This window comes from Triturus cristatus, chromosome 1_2, assembly GCF_964204655.1.
Source record: "Triturus cristatus chromosome 1_2, aTriCri1.1, whole genome shotgun sequence".
NCBI lineage: Eukaryota > Metazoa > Chordata > Amphibia > Caudata > Salamandridae > Triturus > Triturus cristatus.
In genome coordinates, this window is record NC_140580.1 from 549,093,864 (window position 1) to 549,114,176 (window position 20,313).

The 20,313-nt window shown below is 46.0% G+C and overlaps 1 protein-coding gene across 1 annotated transcript in view; it reads left to right on the forward strand.

Moving 5' to 3' along the window:
- The window catches only part of SLIT1 (slit guidance ligand 1), a 789,534-nt gene that overhangs the window by 460,501 nt on the left and 308,720 nt on the right, over positions 1–20,313 (forward strand). Inside the window, exon 9 of the mRNA XM_085606416.1 lies at positions 9,058–9,205. Coding sequence (XP_085462542.1) covers positions 9,058–9,205 — 148 coding nt within the window. The remainder of the gene's footprint in view (positions 1–9,057; positions 9,206–20,313) is intronic.

Below are 20,313 nucleotides of genomic sequence, written 5' to 3' on the forward strand. Positions count from 1 at the left end.
CCTCTGAGCATAGCATGGAAGGGCCCTTTGTTATGTTACGCTGTGCTGCTTAGGGGTTAGGGGCTCTCTAACAAAATGGGGTCTTGGAGCCAATCAAGTTGATCTGAACACTATTGAGTGTTAGATGAATGAAGAGTGTCTCCTGATCCATTATTGAGACTTTGCATTATCGAGAAGTCGTCTTAATTGGGTCTTTCCCACATTAAGTAGGCTTCGTCCCTGGTTTAGTTCTCAGGGCTCACAAGTACAGATTTGGATTCCGGTCCTCAACCTCTCTGCCTTTCAGAGTAATCCCTTTCACATGGCGCTTTCTTCTTGGCTCGAGGAGGATGTGGCGGCTGGGACCCCAGAGCCAAGATTTGCCAGGTCTGGGGCCTCTTCTGTCGCACAAGGGAAAACAGCTCACTGCTGTCACCCAGCTGTCAGAAATTAAATGTTTCCATGACCCCTCGTTTTGATCTTGGAAGATCAAAACATTATTGGATGACAAAATATTTATGAGTAACATGACAAAGATCTTGCGGAGTGGATTAAAGTTGCACAGGGACAAGGGGGAGTGAAAAAGGATGAGAAAACATTTTGATAAAAGAATTCGCAATGTTTTATGTTTTTTCAGACTGTCCTGGAGCCAATTATATTTTTTAACAAAGGCTTATGATTATGGAGAAGTCTTGAATTAAGACATAATATATTCCGGCAGTGCTTATATTGTGCCAGTTGTTATATGTGGTGGGCACTGGCACTTATTTTAATGAACTGGAATTTAACCATCAGTCTCTGACTAAGAGCAAGTAGAGAAAGGTAGAACAGGGAGGAAGAGGAGATGAATGATAGGGAGACAGTGAAAAGTGAAGAGGCAGTGATGAAAAAGAAGCTATATGAGTGTGAAGAAGAGACATGAAGTGTAGGGTTATGTTATGTTAATTTGGATTTGTTGAGCGCTTAATACCGGAAGGTCTCTAAGCGCTACAAGAAGAGTAGCGATAGGTCCAGGCAGTACCGTGACGGGTTGTGGAGGAAAGAGTTACGAAGTGGAATCAAAACTAGGCAGCCTTGGTATTTGGTAGCCCGTCATTCAGCAATGACAGCAGCGGGCTCTTAAGAAGAACTTTGGACGCCTGCATTTATGTTTTTCAGTTTTATTTTTTGCTGCCACATTCACTATCTGCCTCAATATCATCAGATTGTCTTTAAGTCCCTTTTTTAGCCTGGAGGCTTACTTTGGTATCTCCACTCTGGCCCACCTCTGGGGTGTAGTAGCACTGGGCAGGACTATGCTGTGGTGTGGGTACCATATCAACATAGTGCAGTAACCTATTGAAATGTATCCTGCTAAACAAATTGAAGAACCAATACACATTCTTCCATTACTGGTGGTTAATTGGTTTCTTTTTAAGGCAAGCGTTTGTTTTATAGTCCCTAACGCGTTGTTGTCAAATTGCACCCTTGTGTATCTTTCCAGGCTGTGCTACAGTTTTCTTGTTTGTGCAGAGCATGTGGTAGTAATCCACAAGGCAGACAAGGCTGCTGTTGAGCCAGTAGCTCTTGCCCAACCGGGAGAGAATACTCATAGCTCCAAAGCTGCCCAGTTAAGAGATGACTAATGTGACCACTGCAGCCCCATTCATTCCATGCCAATGGGAGGGTGAGGGCTGGGCAGTTAACGCTGCCTTTTTTCGCACTCGCTGTGCCTCTGATGAGAGGAGAGGCTGCTGTCAGCCACTGCTGCTCCTCAGAAGACATCTTGCACAATGACAAAGATTTCATCTTGAGTTAACCTGTTGCATGAGCAGTGCACCGCATGAGACTGAAGTAGAATATTCTGGTCTCCTGCAGGCCCATCACCCCTTTGCATGAATGGATGAAGTAAGAATGTTCCTGTAATAAGCGCTCTCGTGGAGGTCGGTGGCAATACTTTGTTTCCTTCCACGGTCCGGACCAGCAGCACGTGGTAGTCTTCCGTCTTTGGTGGCATCACCCATAGACAATTCTGAGGATAGTTTTGCTAGACTTCTGTTCATTTATTCAACATGAGCTCAAACATCTCATATGAAGTTATAATTAAATAGATGCAAACCCCCCTAATACAGTCTAGCAATGTATTCCATGCAGTGGGTTATTTTGACCACCTACCTGAATAAAGAGAAAAAAAGATGGTGGTGTGAAACAGATTCAGATAGGTAGTGTGATAGCTCAAGAGAAAGATCTGTGTGCTATCTCTAGGCCGCAGGTTTAAATCTTGTCTAGGGCCGCTTTTCATCCTTAAAACTGGTACTAATAACATCTTATCTTAAGAGACACTGGCTTCGGTGGCGGTCTCCATTTTTAACAGACTAAGCTCTTAGTCTTCTCTGGCAACAGAACCATTTTGGCGGGAGTAGATATACATTTCAGGCTTGATTATAGAAACAAACTTTACAATTGTCGACCATGCACCCTGCTATAGCTATACCTAGTGCAAAATTAATGATCCAACCCATCTGGTCTGTTGTCCAAAAAGGACTGTTGCCAACCAGGAGGTCTTACTACTAGCTGACCGGATTAAAAGCTCTTTCTCAGAACTGCCTGTTTGGTTTTTCAAATGCCTGCAAACTGTGGCTTCAACTTATGTTACATCCAAAATAACTCAAAGCAAAACTAAATGGCACTTACAACTGCTGAACTGTGAATTATAGACTAGAATCTGGAGATATTATACATCTCTTGTTCCAGATTGCAAAAACCGAGATCTCACTTCTTCAAGAGATTTTAATTACATTCTCAATCTTGTATACCAGGTGTAAAATCAGATATCTTCTGATTTAGCACAATTCTCAATTAACAATAGTGCCAACAGACCATCACCATAGTTAAGTATGCTAAATGCATGAAGCAATTTACTCACTCGGCTGGGAAACAGACTGTAACTTGGTTACCATGATGAGAAGACCCTGTAAATTAGGTGATCAGTAGCATAATGAGATTAAAGGGTCCTACATCAACAGGAAACTGACTCCCTTGACTAAAACTGAGAACCATGCCCTGCTGGATCCAGAGGAGCCGGTTCCATGCAACAGCAGGTCTAAATTCAAACTGGAATAGCTCCAGAATGCTGATTGCATTGAAAAACCTCTTGCATGTACAGTGCGTCTCCTTAAAGATGCATCACAGTGAAGGAGGGTTTGTAGATGGGATGACAGATGCCCAGTTACTCAACAATAGAGCTTGGTTTTGTATTATGGGGAGGAGCTACCTTGTTAGACCTGACATCCTTGGTGTTGCTCCCCCCTAACTTTTTGCCTTCAACCCTTCTTTTGTTGACTTTGTGTTTGCTGGCTGTAGGACTCTGTCCACTTTACCACTGCTAACCAGTGCCAAAGTGCTTGTTCTCTCTCCTCAGAACATGGTATAATTGGCTTATACCCTATTGGCATATTAAACTTGCTTGTATGGCACTAGTAAAGTGGCACTATCTGTGCCCAGGGTCTGTAACTGAAATGCTACTAGTGGGCCTGCAGCTCTGATTGTGCCACCCAGTTAAGTAGCTCTTCAAGCATGCCTTAGGTCTGCGCTACCGCATCTATGACTCAAGGGGAGCCCCACTGTGAAGCTCCAGCCCGATCACTTGCAAAGGCTACAGGATATTAGTAGTGCAGCGATGTCCATCCATAATGCCAGACCTGCTCTTCGTGCCACATCGATGACCGCCCGCGACTCTTCTCTGCTCCTCCCTGCCCCCCTCCATCGTGAACAGGACTCTTTGCCCTAGACTGGGAAGATAACTTTTCAGTTGCACTAACCTGGTCTCTGTATCCAACTAGTGCTCCATCATGGTTGGCCTGAACTTGTGAATTTCTCCCGGTTTCGCACGAACAGATAGGCACGAGTGGCGCTTTGGGTTTTTTGGTGCTATTTTCACCTATAACTTTAAAATTGCACATCTCTGGTTCTGTTGATTGTATTTATGTCATTTTTGTCTTGTTTTTATGTATTGAGTGTTACTCTATTCTTCTAAATTGCCATAGGATTTTTCTTGTGTCATATTTTCACTTTAGTACTGTTTGAAGTGCTGCATAAATACTCTACACAGTGCCTTGAAGTTAAGCTTGACTGCTCTGTGCCAAGCTTCCAGAGGGTTGAGCACAGGTTCATTTGGGGGTTGATTGTGCCTCATGCAGGGAAGGACTGTGGTTTCTTCATGAGTAGGGTTTCACTCCCCCTTAAACAGTAACCCAGTTTCTCACACACCACTTTTCGTTCAAAAAAGCACAACACATTCGACAGCACAGCGACATGATGCAGAACGCAAGAGATGTACCCCAGCACTCCACAGTTATATATAATATCTGTTTATAACATCACTTGGTCTTCATTCTTTTAATTGTTTTCACAGGTGTAGAACAACAGAAAGAAAGAATAGGTCAGTTAAGAACATAGTGATGCAGAACGTCCCCAGCAGCTAACGAGAGGCTTGAGTCAAAGATATTTTTATTAAACCAAGAGTTCTGTGTTTTCATTGAATATTGCATCTTGTTTAAATGGTTTAGAATTTCCGTAAAATTAGCTGTAAAATAAAATGTCTTTGTGGAATGACTCTGAGCAACAGGTGAGGTTATTCCAAAGAAGCATTAGAAACTCAAAACAGCAATCACGACAGACACAGCAACTAGAATTCCTGGTTAGTCAACAATCACATAACTTTATTATGGTATGAATACTTTGGAAGTTTCAAGAGTGTGACACACTCCTATGACATTGTGATAGTCACCGCGGTGGTGTTCCACAAAGGTCCCTCCTTTCCCTATTGCTCCTTACTCCAGCAGACTTAGAGCAGGCTTTTTTGGGGCAACTGAAATTTACAGCACGTTAAAAAAAAGATGCTCTGTTTAATAAAGCAGTCTTAAATCTTTTTCAAAAATATGTCTCTAATTTTGTGTCTTTAAGAACGTCTTTGGAGACAAAATTGTCTCAAGTCCAGCTGTAAAAATGTAATTAATTAAAAATGATCTTAAAAATATTGTGAGGCTGTTGAAAGGTTTTACAATTGGAAACAGATTACATTTATTTTTTAAATGTTCTCTCTTTGCATGTCATGTATTTCATTTAAAGTGAAAGGACTTCGATTGCAAATGGAAGAATTATAAACCATTTGCAAAGAAAACAAATCCTCTGCTTTGTCCCAAAGGCCAGAGATTTGAACATAGCGGCACCAGTTATGCTTTAAAGCACTAGCGATATAAGCGCACATCGCATATTACACTGATGTGCCTTGTGCGTCATTTCTTCACTATCTAGAGGCAACAGATAAGCTAGCTAAAGCTCCAACATGTTCAACGTGAACAACTCAGGTACACTATCCTAGGCTTGAGGAAAATGACATCCACACCCTTCTTTCCTTTCCCTATGAATGAGGATGAATGTTTCAGAGATACTTAAACCATATTTTATGACAGTTCACTGGAGGGCTCGTTATATTTTCTATTATATATCTGATTTTATTTATAGCATTACACTACATTTTATATAAATCGCATGGTTCCCTGATGAAGCACAATGAGTCAAAACATGTTCAACTCGAGTCAGGCCCAAACACCACTCTAGCAAATGTAATTTAATAAATGAATGAATGAAATATATTTATATTGCACAACTGATAGCCCAAGATAATCATTAATATTGAGAAGGCAAAAACTAAGGAATTCGATATAGCTAGGTTTTCATTTGTTTCGCGAAAGCTAAATGATCAGTCTAATACGAGTGTGTAGTGGAAGAGTATTCCAAGCTTTAGCAGCAAGATAGGAAAGAGATTTCCTTCCAAATCTAGAACGTTTGATTTCAGGTAACGTTAGCAATAACTCAGTAGTTGATTTTAGTATTCTTGAGGATTTGCAATGAAAGACTTTGCACTGAAGATATGACAGACTAGTCAATTTTAAAACTGGATCTTTTTCACACCAGAAACCAGTGCCAGAAAAGCAGATGACATTTGATTGACTCAGTTTTAGGGAGTTTCAGGATGAGGGGCTCTGTTGCCTTCTGAACTACCTGAAGATTTTGCAAGATATATTGAGGGGTACTCAGATAGAGTGAGTTACAATAATCTAATCTGGATGAGTAAATCACTGGGTTATATTTTCGAACAGAAATCGGAATAAGCGAAAGAGTGCTTAGAATGTGGAAACTCTTAGCAGCTACTTTATTAACCTGTGTGACAACCAACCTAAACTTCTGAATAAGGGTACAAGGGCAGGTGGATTGCACGGAATACACTTGGAACCTAATGAAAATAGCATAATGATCTGACCAGGTAAGAGGGAGCTACGTAAGAACACAGAATTTATCATAGTTACAGAAATCCATGTCCAAAGTGTTGCCACGTCTATGAGTTGCAACCCTTCCATATTTTCAGAGTTTTATATAAACTCAACCTGAAGGTAGGAGCTCTTTACAAAAGCACCAGTTGCGGTAAAGATGGACACATTCATTTTGTTAGGCACAGGGAAACTGAGTGATTTACCCATAACCACAGAATGTTGAGTGTCCCTACAGAGGCTTGAGCCCAGTTCCCCGGCTTTGAGGTCAACTGCTTTAGCCGTTAGGCCACATAAGGACATCTAGTACTTTTACAGAGTCAGGGTTAGGAGCATCTTTAAGGTGAAAGTTAAAATCACCAACTATGATGAGGATTGTGGAGCTACGGGCAAATGGTTCCAAAGAACTACCTGACTGACTATGAAAATCTCTTTTAAACTGGGGATGGGGCAGCATAACAAAGCTCCAGATAAAGTGGTTTCGGTAGGTGTTTGCAATGAATAAATAATGCATTCACGACATGGAATTGTGTAGTCTGATACAGTACAAGTGATAGAAGATCTTCAAATAATTGCAAATGTCTGCCTGGTTTGCCCTGTAAGTCTTTGTTTTTTATAGAGTAGTCTTTCGGTAAGGAACCTACTATACCAGGGCCCGATGATGTTCCTAACCAGGTTTCTGTGAGAAAGATGACATCCGGTTTATGGACCCCAATTAAATGAAAAATACCCAACCTATGCTTGGGGAGGGATACGCGGGAGCACTAGCTTAGTAAGTAATTATGAAGCCACAACTATACAGGTAGAATTAGATGTATAGGCTACATCTAACAGATTGCATTCATCAAAAGATTTAGGTGCAAGCAATTTTTGAAAATTTCAAGAATAGATTAGTCTTACCTGCAAAGTCTGGGAATGAAGACTTCTGGTGCAGGGCACAGTCTGGGTACCTTTGGCATGCCAGCAGTTTGCCTCCGGTGTGCGTCCTCTGCGTGGACGCACTTCTGCGCTCCAGTTATAGAGCGCCATAAGGAGAGGGCATGGCTAAGAAGATGACGTGTTCATATCATGATTTAAAGTATGAAAGTGAGGGGTGGACAAATAAATAATGCAAACAGGAATCCATCCACTTCTACCATCCAGGGAGGCTCCCCTTCCCAGAAGAAAGTATTGGAAAACGAAACCAAATTAAAAAAACTGTGATAACAGTTGAAACAGAAACCAATCTGGGGAGAGGATGTGGTCTAACGGCTAGACTGCTGACTTTGGAGCTGGGAAACCAATGTTCGAGCCTCGGGGTCGACTCCACATCCTGTGATTCTGGGCAAATCACTTAATATCCCTGTGCCTAACAAAAATAACAAAAAAATGTGTCCTTGTGTAACGTAACTGGTGCTCATGTAAAGCGCTCCAACACCTTTGGGTCGAGTTCGCGCCGCATAAATCTGCACAATTTTTTTTTTTTAAATAGCTTCCACGTGCTTTTCAGATGGCAACCACTATTACATGGAGCAAGTCACCTCTAGTACCCATATAAGGTACAGAAAAAGCTGTAAGGTTGCGTTTGACAGGGAACAGTGAGGACATGTAGGGAAGCTATCCAGTGCAGATGCACCACAGTGAGAAGGCGTGGCTAACAAGATGACATGTTTGCGTCACAATTTAAAGCAGTCTTTTCCAAACTGTGAGCTGATTTTTGGTTGTTCGCAAAGTTCAAGCAGTAAAAAAGCCTTTACATTCTGTATTTATCTTGGCATATTTTATGTACTTCAAAGAGAGGGGACAAATGTCAAGCTATGTCTTCTGGCAAATTAGTGCTTATTTTTTTTTAACATGGGGATTGGTGTTTACAAACTCCTCTCACTTTCCAGTCAGAGAAATAAAAGTAATTTGAATTATGTGATAATCTTTCCGAAGTTACGAAAGCAAAAATGAAGCACATTTTTAGCACTTCTTTTGTAATTTTGAAGTGTAATGGAATCAAACATTTTAATAGGATCAAAACAAATCAAGACACTTTACTTGGTTATGCACAAATGATAAATATTTACTGAAAACCGATTTCCACACATTATCATTTGTGTGTGATATAGTTTTATCAGTACAACTTTATATCTGTGTAAATTTAATCGCCATCTCAATGGAAAATGTGCTATGTAAAGGACAGTGCGCTAACACACAATTCTTAAGTTATGTTAAAAAATCCCCTGCATCATGTCCATTAAAGCTAGGTGGGTTGCAAACGTTTGTTCTTCTAAAATTTGGGTTGCAATCCAAAAATATATGGGAAGCACTGATTTAAAGGATGAAAAAGAGGGGTGGACAAATAATGCCAACAGGAGTCCAACCACTCCTAACTTCCAGGGAGCCTTCAGTGAAGAGGTTGATATAAATTAGATTCAGAAACAATCGCAAATGTGAATGACTTACTTTCACAATTTCCAGGTAAGTTCAATAGCAACATCAGTTTCTTATGGCTAATTTAATGCATGGTTTAGTATTCTATCATTAATATGTTGGTGGTTTCAGCGCCTCCATTTAGCCTTGTAAATGTTTACATGCTTGCGGAGGCAATTAGCGATTATCCTGTGTCATTGCCTTTCTTAGCATTCTCATAAACCTAACAAGAGTGGGCTTTCTATAGAGTAAGAGGGGATTCTCAATAGCATAAGAAGGAATTTTTAATGAAGTTAGAGAGTGGTCTGCCCATTGTGATTCAATTTGTTGCATCTTCCTCAGTGTCACGCTGGTTTACTGTTTTTTGCAGGTCAAGTGGATTCTTCTCACGCTCAGATCTGCAGCCTCTCCACCGGATCCTGCCCAGCCATGTGCACATGCAGCAACGGCATCATAGACTGCAGAGGAAAGGGTCTCACTGCCATCCCTGCCAACCTCCCCGAAACGATGACTGAGATGTGAGTAGCAAAATGTGTGCAAGTACAACTTTGGGTGAGGAAGAGTTAGGTTTGCGCCAGGATTTATGGAATCAGGCCGGAAAATGGTTGATTAACCACAGCTTTGTCAGAGTCTTGCATTAGTTGAGAAACAGGCACTACTTAGCAGGAGGAGCTACAGAATAGCAGAAGTTGTAGCAAAGGCAAGATCACTGGCGGCTGGCAGGGAACGGGGGTTACGGGGTGGGGAAGGCAGTGGAAAAAAACTAACTATAAAAACCACACTTACCTCTTCGGCCGGCCTCATCTCTCCTCCAATTCCCTTCCGATGAGTCTCCGAACGAAAGCAGGAAGCACACAGGCTTCCCTAAGCCAAGCACAACACTGTAATGCAGCGTTGTGATTGGTCTGAGCGCCGTGGTTCGGCTCTCAGACGGGGACTATGAGCCTGTGCAAGTTCCTCACCAGGCTGTGCATTACAGCCTGGTGGGGAGCATGCAAAGTGTGCATGACTGTTTGGCCGGCTCAAGACGGCCTGGCCAAACTGTCCTGCTGATTTAGAGTATGTCCACCACTCCTACCCCCCCCCTAGCCTAGCCCTATAGCTATGAAAAATAAAATGATAATAACAATGTTATTATTATTGTTTTCCTTTTTTCACTGCTCTGAGTGCAGTGGGGCGATGCTCCTTCACCTTAGCGGAGTTGCCGCCCCTGGCCATGATGTCATCATGCTTGCTCTACAAATATTAAGAATGTTGTGACTCTACTGTCCCACACCAGGAGCTCCCTGAGGCAAAGTGCCGTCTAGGCCTGAACTGCCCTTTTATTCCAATGGACAATCTCTCGGTGGGCTGGAGTCAGCGGAGGCTGGCTTTGAAAACCCTTGGCTGCTGCTGAAGCCTCCGCCTATTTCCCTGGCTCTATTACAGATGACACAGATGGGGCTTCGGAACGGAAAACTCAGGCGGGAGAGAATAGAAGAAAAGAGAGGGAATGGTGGGAAGAGAGTTGTTGAGTGAGGAAGAACAAGAACAAGGCTAGTATGAGCATTTGGGACAGAGCTGCTTTTGGTTCCCAGTCTGGCCCTGGTGTCATCATTAGTTCAGTGCCCACTAATCCACCTCGACACTTTTGTTTATCTTTTTGTGGAAACTGAGGCCTCTTTTAAAAAATGTTACCCATCCATCTTTAGTATCTAAAAGTACTCCTCAAAAGGTTACATCAACAAAAAGACAGCAAGGATGCCATAGAAAAAGTAAACGCTGGTCCTTGGCGAAACATGACCAGCGATTGAGGAAAGAAGGAACACAGAACACGATGGGCCTGATTCACAGACTGCTCTTTGTAGTATGTTGTGGAGTACTTGAGTAGTACTGCAAATCGCTGTTCACAAACTGCATTTTCATAGTTACATACACTTTTATAGAATTTTACATTATTATATTATGTCCATACCGTCTACAGCAGGGTGTTGCAGTACCAGTGGTTGGCCATGAGTAGCGCTGGACTTACTATAAAAGTGTAAGCTACTCAAAAAGTGAATTAATACAAAACTGCAGTTTGTGAATACAAAAAGTAGTAAACTTACTCAAAAGTGTAAACCTACCCAAAAGCTTAAGTTACCTTTGTGAATCAGGCGCTATGTTACCACTGAATAAGTGACATTCCAAAACAGAGAGTATAGGGGGTCGAAATCATGTAGGTTAATTAACAACAAGATACAGCGTAGGATGGTATGCAGTGATTTCTATGGCTATATTCACATTAACATTGAAAATAAGTGTCTCACGTTAGATAGTGAAAGTAACTTGATGAGTTCGAGAAAAGACCTATCATTTCAGAATATTTTCTATGGTAATAACTCAGTTTTTTGTTAGAAACTCAGAGATCAGACACAGCTGCACTCCATGGCCCCCTGCCTTTTAACAACTCAATATATAATACCTTCCAGTGGGATTAAAAGGCTGTGCTGCCTATATAACAACAGCTTTTGAAAGATGGAATCCAGGTCTGCACAGCACATGTTGAATCGTGTTTCTGCTTTCAGTGCAATAGTGCCTAAGTAATCCACTAGTTCATTAACTCATTCACTCGCTGATGGCATAGAATGATATTACATTGCACAGTTTGCCCGGCAGGGCCGTCTTTAACTTGTTTTATGCATTTCCCGACTTTATGTGCATTACTTATGTGCCTAGTTACACAATCTATCTGAATAAAGATGGGTGTCTAAGTGTTGAAAGATTCATTTCACAAAAGTAGCCTATCACAAGGAGAGTTACACAGCTGCGGCCCGTGCAGGTAAGAGATGTGGGGCGGTGGGGCGGTAGGGCCGGGTTGGGAGGGGGGGGCTAGTGATTTTGATAGATGACAATGAGGGGAAATTAATTATTTATTTCATTTTCCCTTATGGTCATCTGTCGAAACCCCACCCCCCAAACCGGCCCCACCTCTCTTACCTGAATGGGTCGTGGCTGGTTAGCCACAAGACTTTTTATTGCAGATGACAAGTTTCTACCGGACGTCAATGATGAGGGAAACGTTTTATTGTGAAACTTGTCCTGCACATAGTTGGATTCAGGCCCGCAGGTGAAGGCATTATGAGAGAACAAGTGCATGATGGGATACGAATTTAAGCAGCAAGTCGAGCCATCCTTTGCCGCACTAGGATTGTTGATGCCGCAAGCCATATCTTGTGTGAGCCTTTGAAGAGAGCCATGCTCACTGGCCATAGTTGGCCCTTCCCGAGGCGAGATATTGGATTTGCGCTCCGGATGAGCGGTTGAGGGGTGACCTGTGCTAATGATGCCTCTCCCTCCAATCAAGTACGCTTCAAGGTTGTAGCTACGGATATTTGAAACCAAATTGGCTTTTCTGCAGACAAACGTGGAAAGCACAGCCTCATGGAAAAACGAAGCCACTTTAAATATGAATTTTATACGTTCTGAAATTATTGATTTAATTTAAACATCACTCATTTCCCCATCCATTTGAGCGCCTGGGGATGAACTGTAATTAAAAGTCTGTCGTTGAGCAATGTAGAATGCAGTAAAAGGCAAGACCAATAGCACAGTCATTGTACAAATCTGCATAACATAACATAACATAACATACCAGGCGCAGCAGTGGCAATAGCTGCAAATTAGTATAGCTACGAGGATCTGCCTACTACTCGAACCCCAGAACCCCTTTATTACTGCTAAAATCGCAGCTTAAATATTTCCAGAATCCCCACTCACAACACTACACAGGTCAGAGCTCACATTACCAGTAGGAGGTCAGCTCAAGACATTACCGGGATCCAAAATTAACTTATTGACAGGGTTCTGACCTTCATTGCTCATCAGATCCCAGCGTGGAGTACTGCCTGGATCACAGTCTCAAGAACACCACCACGCAACTCGAATTACTGCCAGGGTACCAACTTGCATTTCTTGCCCAGTTCTACCTTGATCTACTACCAGAATCAAACCTCACACTGCAGTCAGACTCCAGATCTCAGCATCAGTGCATGGATACTAGGTCACCAGGATGCCAGAGCTCTATACACTGTGAGAGCTGCCGCTCACGTGATCATGAGGAACAGAACTGTTGTTACTGAGACAATCAAGTCCCAGTCTGGCTGCAGGATGTAAGCTTGCATTGCCATCAAGCTCATTACAAGCACTATTCCAAGGACTCCAGCTTGCATTGCTATCCTGATAACAAATATGACTCGTTACAATGCGTTCTAATACCACACGTGTCACTACAACGCGGGTATTACTACGCTTTGTCAATTACATTGTCCTACCATTACATCGCATACTTTTACCACGAATATGCCTTTCCCACGCATGCCATTACAATGGAAAGGCATGCGTGGTAAAGGTATACTCTTCGTAAAAGTATCTAAGGTAAGTTACACTACCCTGCCCTACCCTAAACCCTAATTTTGTACCCCTGCACGACCCTCCCCAACCCTCATTCCTCTCTCTACCCTAAAACACTACCATGCACGACCCCCCGACCCTACCCTAAACCCTAAAACACTAATCCTGCATGACTTCCTTACACTAAAACACTACCCTGCAGGATCCCCCCGACACCACCCTTAACCCTAAAACACTACCCCCTGCACGACCCTCCCCCGACCCCCAGTCCTCTCCCTAAACTTAAACACTACCCTGCATGACCCCGCCACTACCCTTAACACTAAAACACTACCCCCTGCACAACCCTCCCCCAACCCCAATCCTCTCCCAAGACTAAAACACTACCCTGCACAACCCGACCCCCAGTCCTCTCCCTACACTTAAAAAACCCTGCACGACCCCCCAACACTACCCTAAACCCTAAAACACTACCCCCTGAACGTCCCTCTCCTGACCCTCAGTCCTCTCCCTACACTTAAACACTACCCTGCAGGATCCCCCCGACACTACCCTTAACCCTAAAACACTACCCCCTGCACAACACTCCCCCGACCCCAGTCCTCTCCCTACACTAAAACACTACCCCACACAACCCTCCCCCAACCCCCAGTCCTCTCCCTGCACTTAAACACTACCCTGCACGACCCCCAGACACTACCCTAAACCTTAAAACACTACCTCCTGCACGACCCTCCCCCGACCCCCAGTCCTCTCAATACACTAAAACACTACCCTGCATGACCCCCCAACACTACCCTAAACCCTAAAACACTACTCCCTGCACAACCCTCCCCCGACCCCCAGCCCTCTCCCTACACTAAAACACTACCCTGCACCACCCGACACTACCCTATACCCTAAAACACTACTCCCTGCACGACCCTCCCCCGACCCCCAGTCCTCTCCTACACTAAAACACTACCCTGCAGGACCCCCCAACACTACCCTCAACCCTAAAACACTACCCCCTGCACAACCCTCCCCGACCCCCAGTCCTCTCCCTACACTAAAACACTACCCTGCACGACCCCCGACACTACCCTAAGCCCTAAAATACTACCCTGCACTACACACACCCCACCCCCGAATCCCTTTTACCCTAAAAAGGTAACCCTCACCCCAGGCCCAATCCCCCTTACCTCTCTCTCCTCCTGGTTCCTCTCTCCTCCTGGTTCCTGCTGCACGTCGGGTCTGAGGGGCAGTGCACGTCGTTGTGACGAAACGGAAGAGCCTCTGTTTCCTCACAACAAGGTGGATCGCCATTTTGTTTCTACACCGCATGTGTGGTAAAAGCACATGCAATGTAAAAAAAAATGCATAGGAATGACTACACGTTGTTACATCGCATGCGTTGTAACACTTGCGATGTAATGGCATGTGGGGAAACAGCCGCTTTGTAATGGCTGTTTCCCATGATAACTGCCTGGACAATTTCCAGCATCACAGGCTGCATTACTGCCAGGATCCCAACCTGCTTTCTGTCCACGGCCATAGCACCGATCATTGCCAGGAGCACAGAGCGCATGCATTACTGACAGAATAACATCTTCGGTATTGAAATTGTTGAATAACTGGATTAGCAAGAGACTCTGCTTCCTCCCCATTTCTAGTCCTCCCTTTACTAAGGGTACCCAGTACGTTGAATATCTTTGAAAGGAGTCACATTGGATGAAAACCCAATTTGGCAATACGAAATTGTTTCACAGGTTGACTATGACCAGTAGGCACAGTGCTAGTGATGGTAGGTTGAGGTATTTTAGAGGCGCCTACATTCAGTGTACCTTTCTTCACACATGATCTTCATGAATTCCCTCTTTGTTTTAAGTTCAAGTTTCTTTGATTAAGCTTTTTATTAGTTTTACATTTTCATACGCTGTCTACTGCTTAGGTCTTCCTTAAGATGAGTATTTAGGGAAAACCTGTTCTACAAGCAGGGCACAAGACAGGGGTACATGCAGGTAAAAGGTCGTCCACCCATTATTGTCACACGATAGACGTCGTCCACCCTGCCAAGATGGTGGGCCCCATAGAAATATGCAGAACTTGTTCTGTTGTAATTTTCAGACACCCACCTTGTCTGCTTTCCGTTTGCAACAGCAATGTGCAGGCAGGGAGGGGGCTTTAGCTGGGCCAGAGATAAAGGCCAAAGTTAAGAAGTTATCAGGCCTCCTTTGGATCCAGTATCCTGGCTGGACATGGTCTGGCGCCTCAGACTTAGATGCAAATGCAATGGAGGGTTAACAAAGGCACACAGCTTATCACTTCACAGGCACTTAAGAGGCATGCTTTTGACTTTGTTCAGCCCCGGTATATTAAGGGCATTTTAAAAATATCAAATGCTAGTTTGTACCAGTATTTACACAAATAACAATTTAAATACCACTATTTTATTTCTTTTATAGCCCTACTCATCCCAGTGAAGGGTGTCAGGGTGCTTTACGTTACATGCACATTATACATTGACAATACATCATGTAAGTGTGTAACTCAATGTACAAGATGTGTTACATAAGACGGTGAGGGTTACAAAGTGTAGGATTCACATGTACTTCATAGCTCACCCTGCTATATAGGAAGGATTACAATTTATGAACTGAAAGTAACAAAAGGACCTATGTTCTAAAAGTAGTAAACGACTTGCATGATGTGCTTTGCAGGAGCCGCGTTAACCTTCTATACTACTTTAATTCAACCCTGGGACCACACAAAACACAGATCTCTCCAGCAAAAGTATTAACCTCCAGAGTTATCCTACCATTATAACTATTCCTTGAGATTTACTGGCCACACAAAGATCTCTGTAGCAGGTGCCTTAACCCCATAAGATATTTTAAAATGCCGACTGTGCACCCAATTAAGCAGAAGAGATCTACTACTATGCTTCTCTTTGTAGCCAATTTCTTTGAAGCAGGGTTTTAAAAAAAATTAAAGTATTAAAGTATTAGTTGAGGCCCAGATTTTGCATCAGGTTGTTTGCATCAGGTTGCGCCACTTTTTTGGCAGACCCTGATACAGCATCTCATTTGTTAAATCTTGTAATGTGCTTAAAAGTACTCATGATATATATATGGGTGAGGTCTTAATGTCTGATGTCATATTTAGTGATCTCACTAACAGTTAGGTCACTCCTATGATGCCACGTGCAAGGTCACGCGCCGTGACACAGTGCGCTGTTATGTCACGTGCCATGATGTCACTTGTATACTACTCAACTTAGTTAGTCCCCCACTTTTTTTTACGACTTGTGCATTGGCTACTAGTGAGTACAGTAGTCTGCTTTTTAAAATACACAGAGCAGTAAAGAGCTCTTGTTTTAAGAAGGTTGCCTGAAATGTTACATCAATATCTTATTAGTGTTATATTTTCGTGAGGAAAACCATCTGTACTAATTTCGTGAAATCCAGTCCTATGTGTTGCAGTCAGCGCTCTAGCGGTTCTCGCTAGAGCGCCTTTGTTGCCTGTGACGTGCGTACGCCACGACGGTGGCGTACGCGCGGAGTATAAATAAAAGGGGCGTGCCCATGTTGGGCACTTGCGCACCGACCTCGAAACTACATGTGTGGTCTCCATTCATTGCGCGCTACCGCAAGTAGGCCCGCGCCGCGCAGCAACACAACATTGGCGACGAGGCGGTCGGACCCGCCGTGCACACCCTCAACGGCGCCCCGCTGAGCGCTTCGCGGCAGACCCGCGATCGCGCAACGAAGGCCCTCGAACCTCCCCTGATCCAGCGCTTCTCGCGCTACCGGCCTGACCGACGAGGTGAGCACGTGCACCAACCACAGACCACGCGGCCACGCGGAAGAAGATTCCCGCCTTCTGGCCCTACACCGAGCCTGCTTCTGAGCCCTGGCTGTGCCGCCATAGGCCGCTCTCTGTGCTTCCACCTACCCGGGGTCACTCCCCAGTTGCTGCGCAATGGCAGACGACGAGGCCCCGTTCCCTGCTCACCCGTTCCACCCGCCCACAGGCGTCCTGCCTCCGTTTAGCGAGACGGCTGACCCGGCGACCGCCGCACCACGCTGGCACACGTGGGTTGGGCGGTTGGACAACTATTTCATCGGCACCCGGGAGACGGATGGCGCAGTGAAGAGGTCCCTTCTTCTACACTACGCGGGGGAGGAGGTCTACCTGTTGTTCAAGCACCTCCCGAACACGGGTAACGCGGATGACTACGATGCCGCTGTGACGGCCCTCAACACATATTTCGACCCCCAGACGAACCCGGATTTCGAGATGTTCAAGATGCGCCAGGCCAAGCAAAAGGAGGGGGAGTCAGTAGACACATTCCATGCACGACTGAGGGCGCTGGCGGACACCCACCTGGTCGGCGACCGCGCAAAGGAGGAGATTAGAGCCCAGCTCATCTACGGCATCCGCAGCAAGAAGTTGCGGACCCTCATCCTCCGCCAGCCGAACATTCCCATGGCCGACATCCTTGTGCTAGCCCGCTCTCACGACCTATCCGACGCACGGGCAGAAGAGATGGAACAAGCACTAAAGCGAGGCCCAGGGCCGAGCGCGACAATCAAAACAGAGCGCGCAGACGCAGTGCGGGCACATGAGAAGAAACGCAGGCCTGCAGCCAGACAGTCTATCCCGACACAGTGCGACTACTGCGGGTATGAAGACCACCAGGGAAGAACCTGCCCAGCAAAGGGAAAAACCTGCACGAACTGTGGTACGATGAACCATTTCTCCTCCGTGTGCAGAAAGCGCGCCACGAGGAAGGAGGCTCGAGGGAGAAGGCCCACAAGAGGCATGGTGAGGCAACTGTCCCAGCTGTCCCTCTCATCCAAAGCCGACACAGGGCAGCGGCACGCGCAAGCCCTACGAGAAGATGACTTGGAGTCCGATGACGACGAAGAGACCTACGTAGTCTCGTTTACCAGGGCACTAAAGAGCACGAGACGTCCCCAGCCCCGGTGCGACATCATGGTCGCCGGATCGAAGGTCAACGCCGTGATCGACACAGGGGCATCTGTCACCGTCATGGGGGTGCAGCAGTACAACCGCCTTCGACCCAAGCCAGAGCTCAGAACCTCGAAGGCCCGGATTTATGCGTACGGCAGCGATGTCCCGCTGCCCCTCCTAGGGAAGATGACAGTGCCGGTGGGGACGGAAGATGCGGAGATCACCATTGAAGTGCACATCATTAACCAAGAGGTAGACACCCTCCTGAGTGGGCACGCCGCGGAAGACCTGGGGCTCCTGGTGTTCCTCCGGAAGGTTCAGGACACGCAAACGGCCGACCTTCTGGACCAGTTCCCTGAGCTGTTCACGGGCCTAGGGAAGATCAAACGCCCGCCGGTCAAACTTCACATCGACCGCTCTGTTGCGCCCACAGCCCTGAAGCACAGGCGAATCCCGTTCTGCCTACGACCGCTGGTAGAAGAAGAGCTCCGGAAACTCGAAGAACAAGGGGTCATAGAGACAGTCACCGGACCCACTCCGTGGGTGTCCCCGATGGTAATCGCGGAAAAACCACGCCAACCAGGCAAGATCCGGGTGTGCATCGACATGAGGCTCCCCAACAAAGCCATCAAGAGGGAGAGGCACATCACGCCCACCATGGATGACATCATTGCAGATCTGAATGGCGCGAGGTGGTTCTCCAAATTAGACCTCAACGCAGGCTATCACCAACTAACACTGGCCAAGGAAAGTAGGTACATCACTACCTTCAGCACGCACCTAGGGCTAAGGCGATACCGGCGACTCAACTTCTGAATATCTTCGGCAGCGGAAATATTCCAGAACACCATTAGAGACATCCTGCAAGGCCTGCCTGGGGTCATGAATGTGAGCGACGATATCCTGATTCACTCGACGACCGTAGATTAACACTATCGGCGGGTCAGAGCCACACTGACACGCCTCAGAGAGTACGGAGTTACCCTACACAAAGACAAATGCCAGCTGTTCCAACAGCGGATTGAATTCTTCGGATACACATTCACAAATGACGGCATCCAAGTAGACCCCCGCAAATCACAAGCCATCAAGGACGCTCCTGCACCCACGTCAGCCGCAGAGGTGCGCAGTTTTCTAGGGATGGCCACATACTGTGGAAGGTTCATACCAAACCTAGCAACAATTGCAGAGCCGCTTCGACAACTCACGAAAAAAGACGCCCCGTGGCAATGGGGGCCCCAAGAAGACTCGGCGTTTCAGTCCGTTAAGACGGCGCTCCTTGACCAAGCCACGTTAGTATACTTCGACCCGGAGAAGAAGACAGAGCTGATAGTCGACGCCAGCCCAGTGGGACTTGGTGCGGTCCTCACCCAAGAGCAAGAACCAGGCCGGTGGGCCACGTTGGCCTACGCAAGCAAGGCCCTCACAGCGACCGAACGGAGATACTCCCAGATTGAGCGGGAGGCGCTGGCCATACGATGGGGTTGTCGACACTTCCACCTGTATGTCTGTGGACATCCTTTCACGGTCGTGACGGACCATCAACCACTGGTACCCCTGTTCAGAGGAACAGCTCCGCACCCCCCGCCACGGATAGAACGGTGGGCCATCGGGCTGCAACAGTACCACATGGACGTAACGTACCGGCCTGGAGCCAAGAACCCCGACGATTTCCTGTCCAGACACCCAGGCCCCCGCGAGCACATCCCAGAGGGGACGACCGAGGAGGACGAAGCGGAAGCACACCTCGACTTCATCGCGGCCTTAACGTGCCCACAAGTGCTGACAATACAAGAGATAAAACAAGCAGCGGAACAAGATCCCGTGATGGCCCGAACCAAAGAAGCCCTCCTGCACGGATCATGGGCTAACTTCCTACGGTCCGCTAACGCGTGGACACCGGAAGAAAGAGCAGACCTGCAGCAAATCTGGAGAGTACGAAACGAGCTCAGCATCACTAGAGACGGAATAGTCCTACGAGGGGCCAGGATCGTCGTGCCAACAACGCTGCGACGCCAAGCCACCCTGCTGGCCCACAACGGACATCAAGGGACTGAGAGAATGAAAGCCAGGATGAGAGAGAAAGTGTGGTTCCCAGGGGTGGATGCCCTGGTGGGTGAGGTCGTAAAGAACTGTCCAGCGTGCCAAATGACCAGCGGACCGGAGCATCCAGCCCCCATCACAACTGAGGAACCCGGAAAACACCCCTGGGATAAAGTCAGCGTTGATTTTGGGACCCTCCCTGATGGCAGAGTCACGCTGGTAGTGATGGACAATTTTTCCAAGTATCCATTGGTAG